At 40.0% G+C, this 22,749-nt stretch overlaps 2 protein-coding genes across 2 annotated transcripts; both read left to right on the top strand.

Annotated features, from left to right (window-relative positions):
* Positions 1–344: 344 nt before the first annotated feature.
* Positions 345–12,738, top strand: lrrc74b (leucine rich repeat containing 74B). Its single transcript, XM_070963733.1, is given in 11 exon segments — positions 345–385; positions 1,209–1,216; positions 1,219–1,452; positions 2,074–2,216; positions 4,972–5,104; positions 6,127–6,333; positions 8,483–8,592; positions 10,544–10,659; positions 11,113–11,191; positions 12,215–12,310; positions 12,406–12,738. Coding segments are annotated over 11 exon segments (1,284 nt in total). The 3' UTR covers positions 12,523–12,738.
* Positions 12,739–13,978: 1,240 nt separating this feature from the next.
* On the top strand, positions 13,979–22,429 carry nipsnap1 (nipsnap homolog 1 (C. elegans)). Its single transcript, XM_070963734.1, has 10 exons — positions 13,979–14,061; positions 15,763–15,890; positions 16,579–16,624; positions 17,444–17,538; positions 17,898–17,968; positions 18,180–18,320; positions 19,191–19,222; positions 19,345–19,439; positions 20,194–20,277; positions 20,812–22,429. The coding sequence occupies exons 1-10, from the start codon at positions 13,979–13,981 to the stop codon at positions 20,874–20,876; spliced, it is 840 nt and encodes a 279-aa protein (XP_070819835.1). The 3' UTR covers positions 20,877–22,429.
* Positions 22,430–22,749: the final 320 nt, after the last annotated feature.

Raw genomic sequence — 22,749 nt, 5'->3', positions numbered from 1 at the left:
CCAAACTTTACACGAGGACTCCGATTGGTGACTCGCTGTCATGCGGGGAAGCGCTGGCCTTTCTAATTAGCCGAAATAGTTTGACCCTCCTTTCGAGTAAGATAGGTTGGATTGCTGCACTAGCTGCTAGTCAGACGCAGGGCAGTGATTTCACTCACAGCATCAATATTTTAACACTGCATCAAGCCTAAAAACAAACAAGCAAAATTCAAAAGTGATTTTTTGCTTAAAGCTGCAAAATATCCCCTTCGCAGTATCCATATCACCATTACTCAGTGTCAGAGTCATGGTTCATGGGAAGAAGTTGGCCGAGGAGACGCTGCTGCCGTCTGTGCTGGAAGACGATGACGCAGGAGCAGAAAGTGAGAAGCTGCAGCTGGGGGAGGTAGGAAGCTGACCATCCAGCCAAGTCTGCAAACTGTTGATTAAGCGAAGTGTGAAACAACCAGGTAGGCAAGTGGAGACTCATAGGACTGTTTAGAGGCTGTTTTTGCAGACTAAATAAGACACAGGAGAGGGACATTTGGTTAGAAAAAAAGCATGTTATAAAGTATATTAAGCTTTAGAAATAGAGGTCCATCTCACAGCACGTTTGAGCACTTTCCTTGCTCAGGGCAACGAAAGACAGGCTGAAAAAAATCTGTAATTTCCTTTTTATGGATGGTTCTTTTGACCTGTGTACTCATGAATTCATTTAACAGAGGGGACTCAGAGTCTCACCCTGAAAGTCTGTTTTAATTACACTTTAATGTCGTCTAATCACACGGCTGTATGCACTGCAGTAAGTGTGAGAAATACAGTATGAAAGTACATTTTATACAAAAACTGTTAGGGCGAAACTTGTCCACACAAACATTTCCCCAGAACATGTGCAGTATCACTCACATGCCAAAGAATGGTATTTCTGAGCGGCCAATTTAATCCTGGAAATACTTAATAGCATGGCTGACTGAGATGTGTGATAACATGTCATAGGCCTGGAAATAAAAAGAGTGAAAGACAGCTGGAACAGCCTGTGGTTCAAGAGGTTAAAGGTGAGTGGGAAGAACTGAGTAGGATGGAAGGGAAGTGGTTACAAAGACTAGAAGGGCAGACGGATACAGGCTTAAAGAGACAACTTAAAATGATCCATCCACATTGATGGACTCCAAAGTGTATGTGTCAGTTTAATTCTCCAGGAAACAAATCCATCACATCTCCTCACTCAGGCTGCCAACAACGGCTTTGAGGACTCAGGATGGCTTACTTTGTCATTGTCCACCCAGCGAAGAGCGAGCCGGACAGAGGTCGACATGCGTGGGCCAAAGGACCAGCGTTCAAGTCCTGACGGGAATGCGCCAGACAGAGGTGAAAGAGAGGGTGAAGAGGAGGAGGACAATGAACAAGAGGAGCTGGAAGGAGAGCAGTGTGTGATCTTTGATGAGGACTATGACACAGATTTGGAGCTCGGAGGTATAGAAAGAGTTGGTTTTGGGTGGAAATAGGAGATAAATAAGGTGGGAGAGTTAGGACATTTTATCGTTAATGGCACAGTTTTCCATCTTATAACAAAGCGGGGACTTTGCTTGGTGATGTGAGTTATATGTTTGAAATAAAGCATTTCAAACTCTTGTTTTCTACCTGAAATAATGTTTTATACCAGGCTCCAACAGCGCAAAGTACTTTGATGGTGATCCAAATTTAAGGCAAAGCCCTCCTGTCACCCCATCTGTTAATCTCTCCCCGTCTGCCTTTTCCATCTTCTCGATCTCAAAATGATTCCAGAGAAGAAAAAAACAAAACAAAACAAAACAGAAACTCCTACACACGTCTGCCCACACATGTGGAGCCCTGCCCTGCATCTTAATGATTTCATCTCAGTCTTTGTGTCAGGCGTCCTTTTCAACAGAAGTGAAAACCATCTGGGATGAATGAGCTCCTCTGACCGGGCGAAATCAGCCACGAGGGACTTTTCAAATTCACACTCAAAAGGGCCTCCTCCGGGGGAGAGTGCCACATCTCTGCTTGTTCAAAGAGGTATTGATAGGGAACGTTTCAGACAGATTACAGCAAGTGTCTTTGTTCATGTTGTAGATAAGGAGGAAGCATATGACCCGACGGGGCAGACATGCTACGTGGAGGCATGTGAAAAGTTACAGGTGGTACCTGCCTCTTCCTTCCTGCGGCAAATGCAAAAGAGCGAGCTGTCCATGATGCATCGTGGTCTGGGGCCTCAGGTACTTTAACCATCAGTTAGGGACTGTATGAAAATGATTACAGGGGGTTAAGAATTGGAGGAAGCCTTTCAGTCTGACTCTATGGTGGAGGGCCTCATATCTATTTTCAGCCCAAATTTCCATATTTTTCATACAATCATTTTATCTTTTTTTAAAATTTGGAATCTCAGTGACAGCCAATAAACATTCAGTGCGCAAGTCCATCAGCAGCCACTGAGAAGCCATCTGTATCCAATTCATTCATTCAGTGACAGTAACAGCTGTTTATAGAGTAGAAAATTATTTATTCAAAATTTAAAGAGACAGCTGAGATTTTTTTTCAAGTGGGGTTGAATGAGGTACTTCAGTGTATTACCTGCAGTCAATGATGGAAGGCACATCCCCAGTTTGGAGAAGAGGAAGAGCGTACCGGCATAGAAGCAGAGCATCGTGCTGCTGTGGACAGGCTCAGCAGCAAAACCTATTTTATCCACCTAAGAGGTCCCACAGTATTAGTATCAGTTTATATGTACACAATATTATGGTATTTTCAGGTCCAAAAAATCCAAAGTATCCCTTTAAGTGGCAGTAATATTCAACATTAGCAGTTTTCTCATAAAGTTAGCAATTTGTAAGTCCACTTCTGATGTGTGCATTAGTGGCTTTATTGAAATTAGACCACTAACATATTAAAGTTTACGCTATCTTGCATTTATATGCTTCACCTCTTTTAGTTATTAATAATGAAATAAACTGCACCAACTTTAAAATACGACTATGTGGAAGGATTCAGTTGTGGTGATGATTATACAGAAGTATGAGCTCATTAATTAGCTGCCCAGCCAGCAGCTTTACTGTTTTAGTTCAGTCTCACTGCTTTCATAGCAGTTTTCAGCCACAGCAGCCAGCTGTTTTCAGTGAAAAAGCACTGAAAACCCACTGTACACTAACTGCTCAGTACCAAACAGCAAACAGAGTCAGGAGCTAGATGATGTCCGTAGTGGAGCTATTTAGCAGCTAAGAGGCAGGTGTTTCCTTTGGGAGTTGGTAGAGGCCAAAAACAGAGTGAAAAGAGAATATTGGACTTAAATTCACCAGGTGGCCAGAAACATGACTTCAAATGAATGATAACTGTATCCACCACATCCTAAAGGTCATGATATGTCAGTGTTCTGTTCAAAACCTGTTTCCACGGCAGCCAATGGGCCAAAAAATCAGTTATTGCAGGTTTATGGTATCAAGAGGAGTGTGTTGCAGGTTTTCAAGTCAACAGAGGAGCAAAAGAAAATATCAATAACACCAGGGAGGGTTTTGCTTTATTAAGAAGTGAAAGCGCATAATTTTCATGCAGTTCCCTGGAATGTCTGTCTCAGCTTCACAGCATGTGAGAGGGTCTTTTCCTTTTTCCTCACCTATTTCTCTCATTAGATCTCTTCCACCTGGTTGAAGGTATTTTGAAGACCTACAAAAATTTCAACTCCTTTGCCTCTAACACTGTTTCAGATCAGCTCAGACCTTTGCTCAGTGAATGACTCATTAATTCAAAGTCACATTCCCCCCCAGGGGGACTGCAGAGACACATCACAGACGTACATATCCTTGTGACTTTACATATAAAATTGCATGAATCCACTCCATTATATAGATCTTACCAGTACACACTCAAAAAGGAGGATCCTTCACCTCTTTAGCAGGAGGCTGCAGTGCTGATTTATAGTCACAGAGAGCTCATTATGCAGATCTAAATTCTAATTTACCTTCTTCTTATATCTGATCTGAAATGCCATCAAATGCTTTTCACCTTTTAATCCATGTGAAAGTAGTAGGTCTAATATTTGGTCCTGTTGAGCAGAAGACAAATAGTGAATATTGTGTCCACATATTTTAGCTTTCTTATAACATAAAATATACACAGACACATACAGATCTGCAAAGACACAATCCAGAAAAATACTCCAGAAAAGCATAAACACACCAAAATCGAAGATTTCATGTTGAACTTAAACCCTCAGTTTGGCCCACAACTCAATAACAATTACCTGTCTTTTAAATGGCTGATCAATGTAAAATTGCTCTGTAGTTGTACATCTCTGACAGAGCGAAAAGCACATCCTCTGCAAATGTGAAAATGCATTGCCTGGAGCTCTTAGCAACCCAGTCTGACACTTTTACAGCCTCCAACCGGCCCATAACGCTGCAAATGAAAGTTGTAAAAGTAAATCCATTCGTAACAAGTCATTTCCCGAGGTTTTGACTTCGCTAACATCATTCAGACAGATTGAACTGGATTTTAAATAAGTCTTCGCCTGTCAATCTCACAGAGTAGAAGTAAAGCAATAAAGTGTGATTGCAAAAGGTTATTTATTTAATGTCTTTCAGATTGATAGGCCTCTCATATAAGATACTCCGCATGCATTCAAACACACTGTCCTCTGATGGGGCTGTGTCTGCTCTCAAGTTAACATAAGGCTTCATGCACTCAACTTTCTCATTAGCAGTGCTAGAAACTATAATTTCCATGCTCTGCGAGCTTCATTTCTGACCTACGCCTCCACACATCTCCCTTCTGCTTCGTTTGTCTCACACAGGTTTAATATTCCTCTCTCTCTCTGCCCACCTGCATCAGTACATCTACTCTTTTAACTGGAATACAGATAAGAAAATACACTGCAGTCAACAAACATAAGAATTTCACTTTGAGTGTGTGTGTGTGTGTGTGTGTGTGTGTGTGTGTGTGTGTGTGTGTGTGTGTGTGTGTGGGCTTGTGTGTTTGCAGGGCACCAAAGCTCTGGCGGTTCCCTTGGTAACCAACACTTCAATACTGAGGCTGAACCTGCGAGATAATTGGATGGAAGGAAGGGGCGGAGCTGCTATAGCTGAGATGTTAAAGGAAAATTGTTACATTACAGGTGGTTTTACTTGGTACTCAAGCATGCACACATTTTTTCTTCCTTTGCCCTCACTCTGTCTCACCTTTTTCTTGCAAAAGTGCCACCCTGACTCCCACTCATGCACCACTCTCACCCCAATTATATCCCACAGCACACCATTTAACAGCTGAGGTCTCTGTTTAATATCTTTTAAATGTCAGTCCTACGTGCAGCTCGGGAACCTATGGGGGCATTTATGGAGAATGACTCCAGTGAGTCATGCAGGCTCTTTGGGCTGCTGTTATTTTTAACATCCTTTGTCATGCCCCAGTTTTCAACTTTCAGGGGTAATCCAATTTTATGAATATACTGTATAGCAGATTAGTTGCCTATAGATATTTTGCTGATGCTGCAGCAGACATCAGCCAACATGGAATTTGAAAGGAGACCTATTTTTCTGATTTTAAATGAATGAAAACACAACAAATGAGGACTCTGAAAGGCTTGAGAAGAGGTTGCATGATTGTCATACCAACAAAAGCGCTCAGGAGCTTAATTTGTTGAGTGCATAAAGCAAAAAGATGAAGAGAACAGCAAAGACAACTAATGCCAGCAATGTTAGCATGCTAACATCGGCTAATTAGCACTAAATACAAAGTACAGCTGAGGGTGATGGGAAAATCATTAGTTTTGCAAATTAAGATTTTGATCTGATGAACTTTAGACTGAAGAAGGGAAGGGAAGGAGTGTCCATGGTGCTGAAATATGTGCCAAAATAGTTAGAAGAGCATTTCTGTGGCAACATGTCACATTGCCGTACTTTGACTTTTGCTGACATGACACCCTTGTGCCTCTTCAGCTGTACTCAGGCTACCAAATCTGACTATAATAAAGACAATGAGCAAACTTTCAACAGCTGATGCACATCATGAAACTATAAGACAACTTTGACACCTCTTTGTGATGTGAAACACATCAGTTTTTCCTTTCACGTCTTCTTTTGACCAGCTGTTTCCACTATACCTGTCATTTTTATCTGTGTTTATGTGTGTCAATCCCAGAGGTGGATCTATCTGACAACAATCTTGGGGATGATGGGGCCAGAGCCATAGCTGGAATGCTTAAGGAGAACAGCACCCTGGTGAACCTTAATCTGTCAGGAAACCATTTCACAGACCGGTCTGCTGAACACCTCAGTCCAGCACTGATCACCAACACCAAATTACAGCACCTTGACCTCAGCCACAACGCTCTCGGAGAGTGTGCAGGTACCATAGCAATTAGTTATATGTAGTAAAGGTCTCATAATTTCTTTGTGGCCTTAGCCTTTCAAAGAAGGTCCCATCTTTACTTAAGTTGATAGTAAAGCAGTTACAAGTAACTTTTCACTGGTTATGAAACAGTGTCAGTTCAATACTGATGGCTCTTTACAACGTAAATAAACAAGACCATCAGCACCATCTGCATCAAAAGTGGCTCTTTCTATATAGTTCTTCTTAATGCCTGTCTCTGGGTCAGATTCCACACAAAATCTGATTAAATGAAATGACATCCAGGCCAGGAGAGCCTATGTTGATATTTTTCCAGGCAAGGTTTCACAGTGGGTATTAGCCAGTAAACAAAGAAAAGAATTGTCCAAAGTACAAAGTAAAAGAAAGCTTAAAGCAACATTGAAAGAGTCAGCCGAGGTCGGTCATTCAACAGATGGGGAGACCTGCAGGATTTGAAAGGATTCACACTGACCCTGATTTATATTTCATAACCTCATTGCTGGCCAGCAAATGACTGTTTTAAAAAAGAAAAATAGTATTAAAATTCGCTTCCAAAACAAATGCACACGCTAGCCTACGACATAAGGTGGTACCGCCTTTGTCCACAGGGGACGCCAGAACCAGCAAAACTTGAAATTGAGATAACTGAGCTTCAGGGCCAATTTTCATGACTTTGTTACTAAAAACCCAAACAATTGGACTTACATGTTCTTTTTTTGTCACATGAATGAATGACCATTTTAAAACTACAAGTAGCTGTTGAGTGAATCCAATGTCCGCCTTTCTTAAATGGACCAATTACTGTGAAGAGTGCAGATTCATTTAACATTATGACAATACAGTATGCAATTTTTGGTATCTGCCATTATTAGATTTTTGGAAAACCATTCTCATAAAAGCAGTAAAAGTTCAGCGTAATGGTGAAGCCTTATCTCTAAGCAGTCATGGGGCAGCAGGCAGCAGCAGACTGTGGCATTCAAAGGTCAAGAGCATTTTGCCTTCATTAAAACCTCATTCAATTATGATGTGGATGAGCTTTGTGACAGGCACCTTGTGGAAAAATGGCAGGCCAGGAAGCATCTAACGTATGTAATTGAAAATAAATCTGTCTGTGGGTAAGGGGACTCCGCCATGTGGCTATGATTCATCCCCACATATTCAATTCTATTTTCTCCACTGCTGAAATATCAAAGAACATCCTCATTTGTTTTGAGTGCACTCTTCCACATAGTAGGTCCCTGAGAGAAAGTATACCAATCAAACACTCTGACATTCATGCTGCAGTGTTATTGCTTTTTCAACCTAGCACAGTAAAAGCACCTTTTTCTATGATTATGAACCACTGAGTGCCATACACTTTCTTATCCTTATTATAAAGTGGGTGAGATGATGATGGGGAGCTTTCTCTTTGGGATCTCTGCCTCTAAACCTCTCACTTACTAGTACATTTTAGCCCATGAAACACACAATCACAGCACCTCAGTGGAATCTACTGTAGAGAAGTTGTTCCTAGAGAGTGTAGAAATGAGTGTTTTACTCTAGTAAGTACTTCTGATTATGATTTTTTAACAGATATCTGTCATCTGAGGTGTTTTTTGTTTGGATGTATATGATTTGCCCCACTTTTTGAGAAACCGTTACAAACCAACTGATAACAATGATTTATATAGCTTTGAAGAAGCAACTATAATTTACTGTGGATTTTCAAGATTTTTTCCAAATTAAATAATGGAGCTTTTAATTTTGTCATAATGTCATTATGGGCTGCACGGTGGCGCAGCAGGTAGTGCGCGTGCCTCACAGCAAGAAGGTTGCCGGTTCGATCCCTGGGTCAGGCAGGGCCTTTCTGTGTGAAGTTTGCATGTTCTTCCCGTGCATGTGGGGGTTCTCTCCGGGTACTCCGGCTTCCTCCCACAGACCAAAAACATGCTCATTAGGTTAACTGATGACTCTAAATTGCCCGTAGGTGTGAGTGTGAGTGTGAATGATTGTTTGTCCTTACATGTGGCCCTGCAATCGGCTGGCGACCGGTTCAGGGTGTACCCCGCCTCTCGCCCATTGTAGCTGGGATAGGCTCCAGCCCCCCGCAACCCCGAAAGGGATAGGCGGGATGGATAATGTCATTATTTTTTTTCCCTATCCTGAGGGCAAAACCTGGGAGACTCTCTGTCAGAGAACACGGGGTTGAGATCACTGAGTCTGGCCTGGAACTGCATTCGTGGGAGAGGAGCTGTGATGCTGGCCAATGGCCTCGGGGTAATACACCTGGAAGTGACATTTGAACGCTCTTTTAGTTTTTGAATTCATGCACGACAAAGGAGATGAAACAGTGTTGTTCAGACACACTGTAAAAGAAGTGGACATAGTATCTGGATCTGAACTGTGAAGACAATCCAAAAGTCCCTTAAAACTGAAAAACTCTTTCTATTGGCCATCAGGAGCAAAAGAGGTCAGATTGTATATAAGCCTATGAGAAAATGACCTTAATTCTCACTTGCTTTAAGACTTCAGTTTAACAGTTTTCTAATGGGTTTATGGTCTCAATTAGTCATTTCAAGTCTGATTCAATATAGCATGATGCTTATTTCATTAATTATGGTCCCATTTATAGTAAAATAGATGATAAAGCACTGTATGATTCGGGGCGTGGCTACTTTGCGATTGACAAGTTGCTACCATGGTGACCTGTCAATCACTTTAGAGGTTCTTGGTCAGGTCCACCCCTCAGTCCTCCTTATCTCCACCCTCTCTTCTAACTATTATAACTTCTTGCCCCCAAAAAACAACATGACAACGAACAAAATGCTAAACATGCTAAAAGCAATGTGTGACATGATGGTGGCTACGTCCACTTCTTTTGTGTTTATCACACCATATGAAGCCATCAAATAAACAATCATGCAAAATCTAATTTAGAACATCACTCATGTCAGATTGAAAAGCACTTCTTAAAACTGAATTTATGCCTAAATCATGTAGAAGTCATATAATGGATGAAAGCACACAGAAACATTGCACCCCACTGTGATGGCTAAACACCTCATACTCAAACTGCAGACATTAATATGCTGCTTGAAGAGCCTCCACCCTTCTTGGAAGGCTTTCCACTAGCTTTTGGAACCAGGTTGCAGGGATTTGCTCTGTATCAGCCAAAATCATCAGTGAGTTTGGACACTGAGGTTGGGCAATAAGGCCTGGCTCATAGCCCAAGTCATTCCAAATGTGCTGGATGGAGTTTTGGTCAGGGCGAGGTGTAACACACAGTTTCTTTCACAAAAACTCGGCAAACTGTTGTCATAAAGTTGGAAGTGCATAATTTTAATTGAAAAACAAAACTGGAACCAACTCCAGACAAAGGTGCAGAAAAGTAGGCGAACAGGCATGTCCACACACCATAGTGTACATAACACAATATAATATCAAGTGAAAAGTAATTTGCCTGTTGGTTAAGCCCTGTCTCTTTTAGTTAGTTAGTGTGTCTGTCAAGTTTTACTTTCTTGTACAGAACACAATGCAGTTTACACTCATACCAGCTGCAGATTTATCGCAACTATTTGTGGGGAAAAAATGGGTCTCCAAGTTTTATACAGAAGTAGGCCTAAAACAAAAGCAGGTTTCTCTTTTATGGGCTTCTTGAGAACCATTGATTTTGACGGCTGCTGCTCAGGATTCAGCACATTTCATGAAAATGTTGGACAAGCCATGGGGGAATGCCTGAACCAGAATTAGAAAGTTAGTAAAGTGACTGTAAAAATAAGTTTAGGATATATTCTGTAGGTACTTTTTTGAACAAAACTTCTAGATTTTATATTAACTTCTATAATAATATGATTCAGTTATGTAGATTGATAATTGCCACTGGAAGAAGATACAGTCTATTGGATATCTAACTCGCTTATCCTGTTCAGCAAAACAACCCCCTGGTCAGTTATTCATTAAGCATCTCACAGCAGGAGAAACAGTGTAGAAGCAGTTTTCCTTCCCTGTCTTAATGACCAAGACAGTCAAGGGGAGTCTGATCAGTGAGCTGTACTGACAGGTTTGATTGATTCAAGTCCTGAGAGGCTTATTACTGATAGGTCTGCTGTTGTTCTCTCACTTTAAACATGTTCTTTTTTTTTCCTGAGTTAATCTTGTTAGAGAACTTGCTCAAGTTTTTATTGCATTTGAAACCTTCATCTACCATTTTTCTTTCCTGTTTTTTTAGGGAAACATTTTCCTTAGAACTGTGGATCTGTCATTCAATGGCTTTGGTAAAGAAGGAGCCATTGCTTTAGGACAGGCTCTGAAAGAGAACACTGTTTTGGAGGAGTTGGATGTGAGGTATGAGCTTTTATTATCTTGGTTATCTGATAATTAGATTATCCTACAGTAAGAGTTAAAAGTGGCAGAAGGCTATAACTTTATTCTTTCATAAACCGTATGTTTTACCTTGTTTGGTATTAACTCTGATGCAAAAAAAAAAAAAGAATACATCAGCATGAGGTCAAATTGCCTCACTAGCCTTGCCTTTGTAGTTGTACCCATAAATCTTAAATTGGTCCGCTTTTTTCTTAATGTGAGCCTGCTACCATCAGAAAATTTCAAGTAATTCAGTTTCTTCTGCCTCTTGTTTAACTTCTCAAGCAACACAAAGCATGCTTCACAAATTTCCAGACATTTGTGCTACATGGATGAATAATGCCATTTAAAAAATAACACTTTATGATTGCTTCCCCTCACACTCCAGCACACTTTTTTTGTTTGTTTGCTTTCTGCATTTGTCTCTCTTCACAGTAACAACCGAATACCCCCTGAAGGAGCTATTCGCCTAGCCATGGGCCTCAAAGTAAACAAGACAATCAAATCCCTGAATGTAAGCTGTTGAAAAGAGATTGGTTCTAGCTTCAAAAGCAGTGGGGGGCATCAGTGGATAAAATGGGATAAGTAAATGGATCACTGTACTTTACTTTAATGCCAACATGCAAGCAGAGTTCTCAGGGACTCAGCTGCCTGAAACAAGTTAGTTATTGAAAAGAAGTTATGGTGAAGACTTGCATTAAAACTGAGTTACAGACTGAGGACTTGATATTGATTACAGGTGCACTTCTGCAGGTAACCTGTTTCTTTTTCGTCTAGCAACCACTCTGCTTTAAAACCTGTTCTAATTTAGGCTGCTTGATAAGACACATTAAATTAGCCTATACTAATGTGCAGATGCAGTTGACAGGTTAATGTTGCCAGAGGTGAGATGAGAATACGATTCCCTTGTCTGTAATATGAACCTACTAGCAGCCAGTGAGTTTACCTTAGCATAAAGACTAGAGACCAGCGCAGACAGCTAGCCTGGATTTATTCAACAAAATCTGCCTACCTGCACTTCTAAAGCTCACCATTTTGTCTTGGTTCTGACCAGTTACCAGGCAACTAGTGAAGACTCGTGGAAGTTACCAGTCCCTGCCAAGAAATAGTTCGGCACATAATCCCCTGAAAACGCTGATTTTTCAGTTTTACTCTACACAAAGGAGACTCACTGTGCACTTTAGATGTGCTGACAGGTGGATTTTGTTACCACTGGACAGAGCCAGACTAACTGTTTCCTGTCTTTGTGATAAATTAAGCTAAGCAGCTGTTATATTTAATGGACACATATGAGAGTGACGGTGATCTCTCCATCTAACTCTCCATCAGAAAGCCAATAAGTGTGTTTCCCCAAACTATTCCTTTAAAATATCTACGTCCAATAGAAGGATTGTGTTGAGATGGTACCGGGAAGGGGAATCTATTTCGAATTGCTGTAAAAGCCTGAAAAACTTGCTTTATCACCTGCATCACCAACACCAGGAAAGACATCATATGTGGCATTATCTTTACATTTCTAATGTTTGTCTTTGACCAGATGGGGAGGAATCCTATCCAAAATGCTGGGTGCTATGGGATCCTCAAATCTGTGCAGGAAAACCAGAATTCAGCCATGGAGGCATTAGACTTTTCGGTAACTCACACATATTCCAACTCAATGAGATTTTCTTCAAGGCTTTTTTAAACTTATTCACTTGCCCCTTGTATCACTTGTATCACTCTCTCTAGGACATCACAGTGAACCAGGATTTTGAAGACTTGTATGCAGCAGTGAAAGAAATGTTCCCTGCTCTTACAGTAAATCATGGGGGCAGAATTGGCACATTCAGAAAAGCAAAAGCTTGAAAAGTGTTTTTGTGTAAATTGTGTAAAAAAAAAAAAAAAGAAAAAAAAAAGTGTAATTGCTGAGCTTTTATGCCAGAAAAGATGGAAGGAGTCTTGTCAAAGCCCTGTGGACGTTTTCATCGACAGATGAACCAAAGGATGAATGCGTGCGTTTTTGTTTTTGTTTTTTTAAAGGAGATCATGTTTCCCTGAATTACATGTATTTAAATCAAATAAAACTTGTTAAATAGCCAATCAATTAAAAATAAAGGTGACTCAGAAATAGTTTGTTCATTTTCCAAAAGAAGCAGAACATTCGCTGCATGTGTGTGTGCTCGAGATATCGTGTTGTTTAAGTCATTGAACACAGGCATACAATACAGGTATTGAGTGTGATTCTTTTTAGGTATGATCTGATTTGATGTTATATAATGTCAGTGGGTAGAATGATGGAGAGGATCAGAGAGCACCGCATTGTGTATGAAAAGAAGTGAAAGTGGGTTGCACAAAAAGGATTTAAGTACTGCATGACTAGTCTAATAGAGAAACCAGCTCTGAAAGAACGGTTCACTATTAGATAAGAGACCTGTTTACGGCAGCAGGACAACTCAAACAGTGTTTGGAGACATGTATCTCTCCCACACTCCACCCAAAATGATCTTCAGCCCAGCCATTTATTTTCATATTATTCATAAAAATGCCCCAAATATCTATGAATATTACTTAAATGCATTTGTACAGAATCATACATTGTGTGCCTTAGCTGGCATTATAATCTTTAGATAAGCATTTATTTCACTAGTAAGCATTTATTTCACTGTTAAGTAGGTATTTATTTCACTGTTTCTAGGTACATTAATGAGGTACTTAATGTACATTACCTGTTTTAAATTCATCAGAGGACGGATTTTTCGGGGGAAATACTTTCTGCTCCATTGCTTTATGATTATGTGATGGCCATAGTTGTTCCTGGCAGAGAAAGAGTTGGACCAGCTGCAAAACTAAAGTTACATTAATTAACAATTAGATAATAAATTAATAGTCAATAGTCAATTAATATTTTTTTTCTGAATTTTAGTTATGTGTGTTCATTCAATAATTTATTATTATTATTATTATTATTAGGTTTTACTCTGTCATAAACAAAATAAAATAAAAATACTTTATGAAATTACATATGCTCAATAATATTAATAATAGGAAGGCTATGGGAAATGTAGTTTTTAAGGCTCTAAATGCGTCTTTCAGCAAAGTTTCTCATTATCATTCAAAGCCACTCTCAACTAATCAGGTCTGATCGATTGTGCGTATCGATCACTGCGTCCTACGTCACAGAGTCACGGGTGTTTTTAAACCTCCGGCGGGCGAACCACGAGCAGAATCAGACAACCGTCAAAACATCACTGATAGGGTGGTAAACATTAACCAGAGACCAGCGTGTTGCCTGTTAAAATACGTTTTTGCTTTATAGAGGAACATGGCGACGACTAGTCGAGTGCGGTCTAAAGGACTTATAATGTACAGGTACTCTGTGCTCGGTAATCTACACCACGTGACCAGGTAAAGACGTATATTTTTAATGCAACGTTAGCTAGCTAAGCGCTTGTAAAACCTCCTGCTAACGGTAAACGTTGAGCTCTGCTTTAACTAAATTTGTCAGCATTTGGCGTGACTCAGCCATCTAATACACCCACATTAAAAAATAATTAAACATTATTATATGAGTTTGATAAAGCTATGGCGGCTAACGGGACATTAACCCAAACTTTAACAGCTTTTTAACTCGTTTTCTCAGCCAGCACTTTGTGAACCGGGTGGCCTCCATATGTCCATATTTCTTCTCTCAGGTGTAACAACTATAATATAAGATATAAGATAAAGTGAATCAATGTGCGCGTGGATTACATTATGTTGTAGTTATAGGGTTTTTTTTGTAAGACACTTGAATCATTATTAAAATAAAACAGCCAGGCCCATTTCCAGTCCAGCCTTTATCATTTCCTGGACCTCTGAACTTTGTCCTGTAAGGCTACACTAAATGTAACCAACGTTACCGCCTGTTACGGCTCCTCTGTGCCTCCACACTGCGTTGCTTTCCTCTGGATCCAGAAACAAGTTATTGCCTTGAATGCTGCTTTGTTGTTTCTGAGAGGGCGCCATGGGGAATTCATTTCTAATTATAGTCCCCAATTAAAGCCACTGGCCCATAAGGTTATTGAAAGACAGTCTCACTGACCTTGAAAGTTTGTGGATTTTGGAATAATAAACTAAAGCCTTGGAAAGTGTTTGTGAATTAAGAGATGGCCTTGAAAGTGCTACATGGAAGTAAACATATGCACAATATAGCTCCCTAATCCATAAGTGGGCATATACCAGCTATTCTCTTTGGGCTGTTCTTGGTTCAGCACTTCACATCCTGTGAAAAATCCTAAAATCGAGGTTAATGTTGACATTTAAGCAGCTTTAAAGTGGTTTCAGAATTATGGCTCAATAATGAGAGTATAGAAAGCTATGAAAGGCATTCAAATGTCCTTGGATTTGATGTCCAGCTGAGAGTGGGAGCTCGCTTTAACACTGCGTATGAATGGACATATTTTGTGTAGCAGCTGTCAATTTTTTTTTCTCCTGCTTTCATTGAGAAATTTTATTCATCTATGTTTGCTTTCAATTTTTAGTTTTTATATCTTTAAGCAAGGCAATATTTTCATTTTGAAAAGGCAAGCTATTTGTGGCAATAATATTTTTGTCATGTCTTTTGTGACTTTGATCCATCAGTAATTCAGCTTTATGTTAATGCAGTTGTATTACTGGTTGGACTGGTTCCTGCTTGCTTTAAAACCACTATTTCAGTCCTTCCCAGTTCACTTTTGCACAGCCTGAACACATGACAGATTCAAGTCACATCCAAGGCTCCCTGACTTCAAGAGACAGTTATTCATGTTCAAAAACTGATTGGAGCCTGTTAGATTGTAACAATAGTTCTTAAAGTGAATGATATTCCCCTTTCATTCACTCCAGAGTGGATGAAAAGAAGTTTTATGCTGGAGACACAAGCTATGGCATTCAGCCCACTCACTCATACAGTATGCATGTTTTTCATATCAAAGGACATTAGCATGACTATCTTTTAGCCCATAACTCACGCACATCTCCATATTCTTTTAAGTTTGTCTTTCTTTTTTTTTTTAATCGGTAACTTCTCTGTTTTGTCTTGTTGCTTTGAGCTTTTGTGAAACTTTCTTTCATCTTGTTTCTGTGTAGGAGGTTCTCAGAGAGCAGCGACAAAGGCTGGTTCCGTTCCTTATTTGTGCACAAAGTCGATGCCAGAAAAGATGCCCACTCCAACCTGCTGTCAAAGAAGGAGACCAGCAACCTGTATAAAATTCAATGTAGGCATAAGATCTTTTACTTACTCACAAATGAAGGTGTATTTTCTGGAAGCGGGGGGGGGTTTGCACTGGGCCAAACACAAGTGAACGTGATATAGTTACATTATATTATAATGAAATGGATTCTGTTTGGAGTGTCCACAGTCTCGTCCATTTGTCCCTGCAGAAAACCGCTCCAGTAAATAAATCATGTTAATTCAATTCCTTCCACACTGGCCTCAGTGACCTCAGAGAAAACTGAAAGCTACATGAGAGGCAAGCCCAGGGCTCACTGGAACATGTTAGGTGTTACCATACTTGTTCAACATCCAGGCAGCAACATGTTGTTCTATAATGGTGTCATATATTGAGTCTGTAAAGTTTTGTAAGTGACATCAAAATAATTTGTCTGGTTTTCTTTTGAGTCCGAGGTGATGACTGTGTCTGTCTCTTGTACAGAAATCTATCATCCTCCACGGGCTTTGATCATTTTTTGTGGCGTGCATCTCACCATGGAGGGATTTCAATTTGAACACTCTATCAGCCGTAGCCTATAACCCTTTTGAAAGCGAATCTGTTTTGTATATAGAAGTCTTTGCTGACTCAGAGTGTGAAATTGCTTTGTTGAAGAATTTGATTGTTGCTTGTATTTTTTTCTTCTTTTTTTTTTAACACCCATTTCTGATAAGTTTGATTCTCTGTTTTTCAGTTCACAACGTCAAACCAGAGTGCCTGGAAACGTACAACAGTCTAGAGTGAGTGCAAGCACTGCTTATAAGCATTCCCTTTATTATCTCCACCATTCAAGTTATTTTTTTCACTCCTTTGCTCGTTTAATTTAGTTTCTGTCAATAGTTCATTTAACAAAATCTTACATTTCTAAAATAGATTAGGTAAGCTATGCTTTGAGTCAAGGAGCAGCTAATTACATTTTGTTGATGATACAATTTTAGAGTTTCCCCACATGCACAAGATGGACTTTATTTCATGGTTTTCTTGCAGAATCGTAAGAGTAATTTAGCGTAAAATTGAAGTACTAGAATGAATGTCTTTGGATGTAACAGCAAGTTGGATAATTGTGGACATTATGCTTTCTGAGTGCCCTCTAGTTGGTCATTGTCTTGAGATGACTGTATATTATAACTGTTGGTACATTCTCACTATCAGCACAGTGTCAGCACTAGAACAAATATCCAAGGGGGGCACGGAGGGACTGGCAAGTGGAAATGTAGTCAGGCATAGTGGAAGTGAAACCTTTTGGTGGTATGGTCTCCAGGAGAAAATGTTAAGGAAAAAAAAGTACAAAAATAGTGCATGCTCATTGCTTTCCTAGTATTCTGACTGAAAACATGAGTCAAAATTTCTTAGGAGAGAATTAATGCAGGAACACGCACACTTTACACTGACCCAAATGTTTTTCTTATAACACACATAAGGCAGCACATAAGGAGGTCACAGCAAAATGACAACACACAGTGAAGTGTGTTGGGGGCACTGGTCCCTGGTGCCCCCTGATGGAACCAACGCTTCATTAACACATGGAGAGACTGCACTTTGTTTCATTCTGATCTTAGGGCTGAGGTGCAGAACAAGCTCCATCGGGACCAGGACTACCCATGTGAGGTGGTCGGAAGCTGGAATACCTGGTACGGAGAACAGGACCAAGCTGGTGAGCAAACAGAAAACGTGGTGAAAAGTGTCACCTCTTATTGATCACAGTCACTGTTTGCACCACATTTTTCTGTTTCAAGGCCTCATGAATGACACCACTTACTTTGAGTGGCTGCAGTTTGGCGGTAAATTGTTTGGCAGAGCATCACAGAAAATTGTACAGACACTATCAGATGACTCACTGCCAGAACCTCTCCTGCTACATAGGATAATTTACAGTGTACAGTTGACATGAAGAGCATCCAGCTACAGCAAAAAGAGTTCACATGGCGATGGAGGTGCTGTACCTCCTGGTCGTGTGGGTGGCATCAGTCCTCACACAGTGATACAGTGACATCTGCTGTTTGGTTTTTGCAGTGCATCTGTGGCGATACAGAGGAGGCTACCCGGCCTTGACTGAGTGCCTGAAGAAGCTGAACAACAATAAGGTTGACTGTGAACTCTTTGTTAATCATTTCCTTTGTTACACACAGTAAGATATTCAATGCAGAGATGCCAAAGACAGAGCTGATATTTAAAGTGCAGCTTGCTTTTGACTTTGCATAACTTTAGTTCTCAGTTAAACAATGGAAATGCACTGTGGAGCATATCTGTGTGTACTTTCTTTTGAAAGTTTTTTTTTTTTTTGTCTCTCTTCAGGAGTATTTAGAGTTTCGGAAAGAGAGGGCGAAAATGTTGATTTCAAGGCGAAATCAGCTCCTCCTGGAGTTCAGTTTCTGGAATGAGCCCTTGCCCAGACCAGGACCCAACATCTATGAATTGCGCACCTATCACCTCAAGGTATCCACATGTATTACACAAATTAAAACTGCATGACATACACACACTTGAATATCACGCTATAGATTTTATTTGAGTTCTAAGAGACAAGAGACCTGCAAGGTGTACAAACTAAAACCCCATTTAATGATACATTTGAAGCAAATAGTTACAAAACACACCTAAGCTGCTTTTGGGAACTCTTCAAAAAAGGGATAAAATACTGAAAATGTTTATTGGAGGCCATAAAGGTCAAGGGAATTGTATTTATCTTTAACACTATTGGTAAATATTATGTTCTCGAAACTAATGCAAATATGTGTTAGTATGCTTTCTTGTGCTGTTGATATGTTTTCATAAAATTGTAATCACATAATAGAATATCTTGCACGTCAAGGGGCTTGAATAATTTGAATTCTAACTGTATCTAATATAGCATTTTGTATCACACAGCAGCACCAACATCTACCGAATATAATTGTGATTATGCACAATCTGCAGCCAATATTAGCAGCATTGTCATAAAGTGGCAGGAACCACATTTGCCTTTCAAACAGGCTAAAAGCTAAAAAGCTGACTGTGTGATTTACACTTACTTATTCACTGCTGAGTCATTGTACTGAGGAGTGAGCTGTCCACAAATGGAGAGGTGTACCTGATGAAGTGCTTCAAAACACATCGATGATAAAAATCTGCATTTGCACTTAGTTGACTGGTTTGTGTAAAATAAACAAGCAATGAATGTGCTGTTAAACTGGTTTGACCATGGTGGTTCGTATCACAGCACTTTGCCTGATTAGGTTTTGTGTGTATACATGTAAAAGTTTTTAATTTACTCTCATATCTTATTTTTAAAACTGTTAATATTTTACCTCCTCCTCTGTGTTTCAGCCAGGAACTATGATTGAATGGGGAAATCACTGGTAAGACTGAAACAAACTTAATTTGTTTCAATTATAAATGATATCAGTTGCTTGAGCTTTTTTTTATACTACAAGTGTCCAGGTGATCATTATACCCCTGACAATAACTTGTCTTACAACAGGGCGAGGGCAATTGAACACAGACAAGAAAACAGCGAAGCAGTGGGCGGGTTCTTCTCACAGATCGGCGACCTGTATGTTGTTCATCACTTGTGGGGTGAGTTTGCAACATGTTCATCACCTCAGAGATACTGTTTTGCTGTTTTAGTGTCTTGTATAGCCAAGGACGAGCTTTAGTCACTCTCAAATGAATGGTAACTCTGAATCTGTACAGGCAGATGGCACATGAGGTAAAACTGGAGGGAAATCATGTTGTGTGATGACTAAAATATACGTAATGTGCTGAGGGGTGATGATTGGAAGAAGGTGATAATGCAGTAGTCAGTGAAGTAGAGTGAGCATAATTATAGATATATAAAGCCTTGCCTATTTATATATAAATGAATGGCTTCAATCATGAATGAATGAATAGAACTCTTCAAAATATCAAGTGATGAAAACACCTGTCTGGAACATTCCACAGGTAAACAGGCTCATTGGTAACAGGTGATTGTGTCATGATTGGGTATGAAAGGGAAACCCTGGAAAGGCTCAGGTGTTCACAAGTGAGGATGGAGCGAGGTTCACCACTTTGTTTTGCTCTCTCTATATCCTTTACACAGCTTCCCAGCTATTTTGGATTCATGGTTGTAGCTATTTTCCCTCCTCTGCGCTCTCCAGCTGCTGAGGTTTAACCCAAGCAATTAGATTAATTTCATCTTCCATAGTGACTCTGCCAGTGCCAATTACTTGTACAGCTAGAATGCTGTTTAGCCTGAAATCAATTTCTTAAGGATGTGAACTCTAAATATTTGATGAGTGACAGAAATTCCTTCACACTCAATATAACATATGGTGTGGTTACCTTACAGCTTATGAAAGCCTCCAGTCCCGTGAGGAAACCAGGAACGCTGCCTGGCTGAAGGAGGGATGGGATGTAAATGTGTATTATACAGGTAGGAGAAATGCAAACCATCCACACATACACTCCCAAGAAAAAAAATCTACTATTCAGGATACAATAAGAAATGTTGGTTTAAAGTGATAGAGACAGAACGGCAGATCAGAGCTATTTTTATACTTCACAGCAACAGAAGAAAGTTAGCAGTTCGCACAGACCACATGTATGAAAATGTTAAGTTTACTGGACTCTCACCACCTGTGAAGTGTATTGAGAGCACAGGAAGAGATCAGTGCAGATCCCCCTCAGGGACTGTAGAGAAGAGAGCCCACAAGTTGATGCAGAGGAAATGGAGGGAGCCAACACAAATGCAGTTATCAAGAGTAGCCTGGTAGCAGCATAAGCAAAGCGAACAGGTAAGCATGGTTATAAAAAGCACAATACGAGTTAGCATGTTAGGAAGGAGCTTTTTTTGACTGACTGACCTGATTCTCACTGTATGAAATAATGTAGATACCCTGTAGATACCCTCCATGGTCTTTGAGTTAATGTTCAACTCTTAAACATATTTCCCTTGTTCTCTATTCAGTGCCTTTGATCAGAAACATGGAGTCAAGAATAATGATTCCCACCAAGACTTCACCTTTACAATAAGAAGATGACCGGAACTGGGAGCAGCACCTCCCTGACTGAAACGCCTTCACCTACTGCCAGAACAACATGTACATTTTTGTTATCTGCCGGATGATCTGTGTTACATTCAAGTATGTAAACAGAAACCTTTTCTGATTCTGTATTTGCGCAGCTTCCAGCCAGGCCTGACAAGTAAAGGTGCAGTGTTTGTTTGTGTGCATACATTTAGAGAATCCTGAAATACGAGTGTAAAAGGAATGACAGGCTGACAAACTGCCTGACTGTGCAGTATGTATTACATTACTTGCATGAGTATGACACTATAGGGTGACAATTACATGTCTGTGTAGAGCTAGGCGTGGTATGTTTCCTGCTTTTTGTTTTTAGCATGATTTATGGTTATGGACCATGTATTTGTTTTTCACAATGAAGGGATCATCTCCACCCAGCATTTTATGATTACACTTTTATGACTGGATATGACTCACGCTGAACACAATCACATTGAGTTTCACATCTGTGACTGTAAAACACATGTTTGATAAACATAAATCTTGTCAGACTACCTCAGTAATTAAAATGTCTGATCATCTTTCCACTGATTGATATTTAGAGTAACCTGTAAAGAGCCTACCAGGAGCAACAGTGAGACTTCTGGTATGCCGCAGGTAGTATTTTCAAAATAAAAGTTGACTGAAAGCAGCACGGTCATTTGTTACTATAATACTCAGAAATAGGAAGCTGCAGCTTGGAGTTTTGAGTCAGTCAGGTTTTTAAATACGTAACTGAAAGCTAAATATGAATATATTTTAAGCTAAACAAAGCTAACTTAGTTAAACTGAGCTGTCTTGATGGGTAAAAAGATTTGAAGTGATCAATGTGAGTATGAAACAAATTCTGAAACATTTTATACTCTGACATTCTAAATGGCTGCAGTCTGATGCCCTTCTCATTAAATCTTTACAAGAAAGGGCATCAATTTCACTGATTTATTCATTTGACTGTGGTTGGGAAGTAGAGGGAAACTCTGAGTCCATCACCTCTTACCTTAAACAGGATATACAACATCAACAATTACTCCAACGTCTTTGTCTCGCCTGTCCTGTACAGCAAGGTGACTTAGCTAAAAGTATGTGGACAGCTGAATGTTACACCCGTATGATGAACACCTCATTCCAAAAACATGGCCAATAATCTGTCGCTACCAACCTCCACTCTTCTGGGTTTTCCACCAGGTTTTTAGAACCTGGCTACAAGGATTTCCCAGATCCCATTTAGCCACAGAAACACTGGAGAGACTGGGTGATAAAGTCTGGCTAGTAGTTGGTGTACTGGTTCATCTCAAAGGTGTTGGGTGGGGTTGAGGTCAGGGCTCTGTGCAGGCCAGTCTCCCACACCTAACTTGTCAAACTATTCCCTGATGGATTTTACTTTGTGCACAGGGTGATTGTTATGTTGAAGCATTAAAGGGCCCTCCAAAGGGTTGTTGGGCAGCACGCTGTACGTATAAAACAGTGGCTTCTGACCTGGAAGTCAGCACTGCCACAAGGGTTCAGGAGATGATTTATGGGGCTGCAAGAAAAAAAAAAAAAAAAAAAAAAGCATTCTGCAAAATAAAATTATTTTTCTGAAATTCTCTAATCTTTTATTTTTGTGAAAAGCTCAATAATATTAGAACATAATCTTTTTTTTTCAAACCACTAAAAGCAGCTTCAGACCAAAGCAACACAAAGGTGCACATATTGGCACGTGGACACAGATGTCTGCATACTTTTGGGATTTCCATACTTTAATTGTGAGGCCAAAAATCGCTTAACCGGAACTTCAGTTTCTGCTCGCGCCTTCACTCGCGACCCCTCTGTCCACGTGACCGGATACGTTTGAAACCTGTACC

This window comes from Chaetodon trifascialis, chromosome 6, assembly GCF_039877785.1.
Source record: "Chaetodon trifascialis isolate fChaTrf1 chromosome 6, fChaTrf1.hap1, whole genome shotgun sequence".
In the NCBI taxonomy this organism is placed as follows: domain Eukaryota; kingdom Metazoa; phylum Chordata; class Actinopteri; order Chaetodontiformes; family Chaetodontidae; genus Chaetodon; species Chaetodon trifascialis.
This window is presented reverse-complemented; position numbering and strand designations above follow the sequence as displayed.